Source organism: Haliotis rubra, unplaced genomic scaffold (genome assembly GCF_003918875.1).
Source record: "Haliotis rubra isolate DU_JTF1 unplaced genomic scaffold, ASM391887v1 Scf97, whole genome shotgun sequence".
Lineage (NCBI taxonomy): Eukaryota > Metazoa > Mollusca > Gastropoda > Lepetellida > Haliotidae > Haliotis > Haliotis rubra.
The window spans coordinates 1,986,114-1,991,714 of record NW_025767712.1 but is presented as its reverse complement, the minus strand read 5'-3'; the positions used below and the strand labels follow the sequence as shown (position 1 = coordinate 1,991,714).

Genomic DNA, 5,601 nt, shown 5'->3' with positions numbered 1-5,601 from the left:
ACTTATACGTTTCAATAGAAAACATGCACTATCAAAACCAACACTGCAATTGATGAATGATTACGCAACTCATCTATGAAGGATATGAACTAGCACACAATGGTGCCGCTCCTAATCTAGATTCCAGACATTTCAGAGATATGAAACGTTATCAGCCAACATACAACTACTTCCATGTGTGTCTCCGTCACTTGTGTGATTCCAAGCTATCAAGCATGACGCCTGGAACCATGCTGTTATGTTTAGCCGTTCTATTTTCTATTGCATCGGGCTTAATAATGCCGCTCACCAAACCAGATGGACAGGTTGATGTGAAGAGTTTAGTTAGCCATGTGTCCACTTTAGAAACAGCTATGACATCGCTACAATCCCGTTTTCAGGTAAATGCACATTTGTGTTTGTTTATCCCTTAGTTTACGTTTCTTAGCAACAGGAACAATATAGATCGTCATCAAACTCAGTCAGAACCGATGCAGACGGATCTGGCAGTCAGATTCGATGTTTCAGTTGAGGAAAGGCTGTGCCACTATGGAACGAAACGTTCCTTAAGCTTGCACAAACTGGTTCAAACTAGTTTATTTACCGACAGTGGCATTTGACAATATTTCTCATGGGAGATTATGACTTGGTCCGTTGTAGCATGGTATCATATTCCAGAGTGAGGATTTTTCCTAAGGAAACTTAGTGAATATGATAAATTTATGTCATGTGAAGCAAAAGTCATTGAAGGGCCACATGTTGTGTACACAAATGAGGCTGACACCTGCTCACACTATGGCGATGTCCTTGTTGTTTGACTCCGGCTGGATGTGAAGAGCACAGGTTCCATCCATAGTCACAAATCCTTGCAAGAATCAACTTCATGTTCACAAGACATGTTGTGTAAGGATATTGTTTCAAATGTCAGAGTCTTTGAAACCTAACGAGCTGATATTTTTTTCACTTCAAAAGTTTGTCTGTGATAATGGAATGTACTCTCTCTTTGGCAATAAGACGTTCATCCATTCGCCGGTCGTGCATCATCATATCGTGGAATCTCTGGATCAGTTCTGGTGTTGCTGATGTGACAGGCCCTCCAGGACGGGGGTCAGTGTCGAGGTTCGTCCTCCCTGCTTATTTGGCTGACTTGTTACAGAAGTTTTCGCATAGACTCATGTTTTCGTGGATACACCTCATTAACATCAGGGCGGTGGGGTAGCCTGGTTGGTAAAGTGTTTGCTCGTCACGCCGAAAACCCGGGTTCGATTCCCCACATGGGCACAATGTGTGAAGCCCATTTCTGATGCCCCCGCCGTGAAATTGCTGGAATATTGCTAAAAGCGGCGTAAAACTAACCTCACTCACTCATTAACATCATATAATGTCCAAAACAAATGATTTCACTATTACGCTACTCCATCTAAGTGAGGTAGAATTTATCAATCAATGCTTGTATCACTTGCTCTGAAACGTCGCAATAGTTGCACCAGTATCTGTGATTATAATCACACCACTGGTGTTTAATTACAATACCGTTGTAATGGTACAACTGGTGGTAATACAGAACTGAAATACAACCAGTAGACACACACACCTGTGTAATCTGAGATCAATGATATGTTGAACTTTCAAAAGAACATGCTTGAAGTAATAGAGACTATCCGTACAAAGCAAGTGAGTAAAGTGCAAAAATGAATGATGTTTTACACTAAAGTCAGCCAAAATGTATGTAGGTATATGAGAGTGGTCTGTGGGTAATCGGTTAAGCAAATCAATGGTTGACAGCATGGCCAACGGACACGCTGAACCCTTGGGTCATCTCCGTAGTCAGCTCATACAAGCTTTGCCCATTTTGCCTGAGGCCTGGATCCAAACTTTGTATGAATGACAATCAACATATCTCTACTGCTAATCTGAAGTGGGTATAAATTATTCGAATACAAAAAAATCACACATTTGAAATAAATCTCGCTTCCAGGATCAATATTTATCGCAAGGAATTAGTTCATTAACCTCAGCATCATACTAACCAGGCGGGTTTTGTCACGGAACATTCTACCATAACGTCACTGAAGATTGATGTCTTGCCTCTTTCAAATCCCTGCGAGTTCACACAATCTTGCTGGAATTATTGTCCTTTCATAATGTCGAAGACAATTATTTATCCATGTTTTCTCCAAAGTTAACCCATGTTTGTTTCCCGATAGGTCAACACGGTGGAGCTCGAAAGCGTCAAGTCGAAATTGAAGGCCACCGAGGACAAACTACAGACAACGTCTGACGAGCTCCTCATTGTGCAGGCAAAACAGGAGGCCTTGCAGAAAACAACTAAAAATATGTCCCGCCTTGTCCGTGAGTAGCTTTTCAGATTTGAAAGGAAGAACCCAAGCATCAGCATCATTGTGAAATTAGGACGTTAGTACAAAACAATAACCAGTTTGGACTACCCTTAGAAATAGATTCCATTTGGTGTGTAAATCATGTGAAAGTGACTTCTAGAAATCAGCGATGATACTGAGTGTTCGCGAATATAGTTATCCTGCCCCTGCAAGTTCCACGATAACCACTACTGTGTAGAAGGCCAGAGATTCCGCTTCTTACAAATGAAAAGGAGTTTGTTGAAATAAATGTGTTTTACAGTAGGGGGTTAGTTTTAATGTCTCGAACCAAACATTTCTTTCGTAGTTGACTCAGCATAGTGCGAACCTGACCATCCACAGCTTATGAAAGGCATGGGATGATAAAAGTCGATGTATTCGACTCGTAGGGTATTATAATATATACCCTGACTCATTCGAGACATCAGTAACTCGTTCCCGTGTTCTATCTCTCGGAGAACTTCTCCCATGCGTGATGGACGACTATTTTAGTTTGGTACCGTTTTAAGGGAAGCCATGGTAGCAAAAGGGTCCTCTGTGTTTATCAGGTTGTAATAGAACCTGGCTTGAGTGGGTAGTCGAAAATGACGGTCATTGTTAAGGACTTGTTAAGGTGGTTGGTTGGTCGGTTGGTTGGTTGGTTGTTTAACGCCGCACTCAGCGATGTTCCAGCTGTATGGCGGCGGTCTGTTAATAATCGAGTCTGGACCAGACAATCCAGTTATCAACAGCATGAGCATCAATCTACACAATTGGGATAAGATTACATGTGTCAACCAAGTCAGCTAGCCTGACCACCTAATCCTGTTAGTCGCCTCTTACGACAAGCACGGGTTACTGAAGACTAATTCTAACCCGGATCGTCACGGGTAGACTTGTTATGACCTGAAAAAAGCACTATCAAGGCATTTTGATACACCATCGGATATATTACAGTGTTGGTTGTTGTAGAAGTCTCTGGATTCAAACCCATCTGTCCATGTGATTATTATTTGCTTTTTATGAATTAAACAGCCTCTAACTCTTGAAATGTGATGATAACTGCAGCAAAATGCAGGTAAACCAACGGTTAAATTAAGGGTAGCAACGCTACGTTAATTCAGGACCATTCATAGAACACATTTCCCATAGTTCATTCATCATTTGTTCATGGTTTGATCTGAATTACATAGTAATACAGTAGAAAAGGCCTTGCATAATAGACATAAAGATCCATAAAAGAAAATGCTGGCAACAACCTACTTTATATGAACATAAACAATTTTCTGACTAGATTTTTTTATTCTTTGATACAACGTTTCGGTGCCTGTTCCGGCACCATCATCAGGTAAAACTAATGAACAGTCATGATGCCGGAACATGCCCCGAAACGTTGTATCAAAGAACAAAAGGTGTAATCCAGAAAAATGCTTATGTGCATCAAATAGCATCTTCTAAAATGCCAATCAAGCATCTAACTTACGTTATAGCAGAACATTTACATATGTTGCAGTCAACTCATAACAAGCGTCAAATCGATGAGCTGACAACTTTCAAAATGGTCATGTATTCCATGAATGTATACCTTAGTTTCTCATGGAACCAAATTTGAAAATAAGTCACGAAACATAGCATAAACAGACGCCTTGGAGAGTTTTAAAGAAAGGTTATTGCTCAGGTAATAAAATATTGGTATATTTCCAAGTGGAGCAAAGGATATATTCCATTAATTGTCAAATTGGCATTTTTTACGTTTTACTTTGTCGTATAATGCCATCCGATGATACACAATGGTTTTCGTATTAGTATGCTGAGGGTTAACACATGATATGTGATCATTTTCGTACTCAATTAATCAACACATATATTGCACAGAACTTGTTAACAACAATACCATTGAAACCGTCAAAGAATAATAGAAGCTTTAAGTCAAATGCTTCAAACCAAATCCAAACATAACAGGTGAGAAAATAATCAAATATACATTCATCTTTTGGGCGGTGGGGTAGCCTAGTGGTTAAAGCGTTCGCTCGTCACGCCGATGACCCGGGTTCAAGTCCCTACATGGGTACAATGTGTGAAACCCATTTCTGGTGTCCGCGAAATTGCTGGAATATTGCTAAAAGCGGAGTAAAACTAAACTCACACACTATTATCTTTGAGTGTTCATTCCTTAAGTATTTGGCTTCTCCAAACCCTCTGTCCGCTTTGATCCTAACAAGCTGTAAATGTTTCTGAATGTCTAAACCTTAAATTCTTGCAGATGACCTTGACGCAGATGTTGCCTTCGAGGTTAGCCAGAAACAGGAGAAAACCACATGGACCACTCTCAAATTTGATACAGTCTTGACGAACATAGGTAAAGCCTATAGCCCAAGGACAGGCGTGTTCAAGGCACCTGTTTCTGGAACCTACTTGTTCTGGGCTGACGTGATGATGTACAGCCACCACAACGATCACTATTTATACCTGAACGGTCCCGATGGAGTCCTCGGCACAGGATACCCACATTCCGAGGCTGGTCATAACCACGGCACAATCCATCTTACAACTGTCTCCCGACTAACCCAAGGATCCAGGATAACCTTTTCGTTTAATTCCTCCTCCATCGTGTCTCACGTGGTCGTTGGCGGGGGCGCCTCAAGCTACGGCGGCACACTGATACGTGCTCATTAAAAGATTATCTTGATTTCAACCCTGAAGAGTATTGGACATGTATCTGTGGTACATAGACCGTATCGTTGTTACCTAATAAACTGAAGCTGCTGTTTTAAAACTCTTATTCAAAGGGAAAAAATGAATTGTGTTTGACCAGTGTGATCAAGGCAGCATAGTTTTCACAATTTTTAAATTTTGTGTTGTAACTTCGGAATTATTCCGAATGTTATCAAGGACTCTGATTGTAAATGGTGGCTACGCATGGCCCAGTCTAAAACCTCCAAGAACACCACGGTCGTTCCTCCTACGTCAAGCTGACATGCTGTGATATTACTGAAACAATGTTAAATACAGCATAAAACTCAACTCACTTATGCAACAAATCTGGGCTTGTCTCAAGTTCAACTCGTAGTAACGGTTCCGTAATTTAAACGTTATGACGCCAATACATTAACGTCAAATGACGTACTCTGCCGTAACGGCCAGATCCACAGCACAATTGAATCCATACGAAACAAATTTGACCAAACAATATTATGAAATAGGATGTATCAAAGAATTGGTCACTACTTTCTTCGAACTATATATGAATTGTTGGAGTTTAGTC

At 40.7% G+C, this 5,601-nt stretch overlaps 1 protein-coding gene across 1 annotated transcript; it reads left to right on the top strand.

Moving 5' to 3' along the window:
* The first annotated feature begins 205 nt into the window (after window positions 1-205).
* Window positions 206-5,112, top strand: LOC124265298 (multimerin-2-like). Its single transcript, XM_046700091.1, has 3 exons — window positions 206-380; window positions 2,187-2,331; window positions 4,600-5,112. Exons 1-3 carry the CDS (start codon window positions 216-218, stop codon window positions 5,010-5,012), a joined length of 723 nt encoding a protein of 240 aa, XP_046556047.1. The 5' UTR covers window positions 206-215; the 3' UTR covers window positions 5,013-5,112.
* Window positions 5,113-5,601: the final 489 nt, after the last annotated feature.

Bases quoted from the DNA above. Each gene is read 5' to 3' on its own strand.
- LOC124265298 (XM_046700091.1), top strand. From the start codon at position 216: ATGACGCCTGGAACCATGCTGTTATGTTTAGCCGTTCTATTTTCTATT. The intron at 381-2,186 runs GTAAATGCACAT...GTTTCCCGATAG, and splicing joins CGCTACAATCCCGTTTTCAG to GTCAACACGGTGGAGCTCGA. The intron at 2,332-4,599 runs GTGAGTAGCTTT...AAATTCTTGCAG, and splicing joins AAATATGTCCCGCCTTGTCC to ATGACCTTGACGCAGATGTT.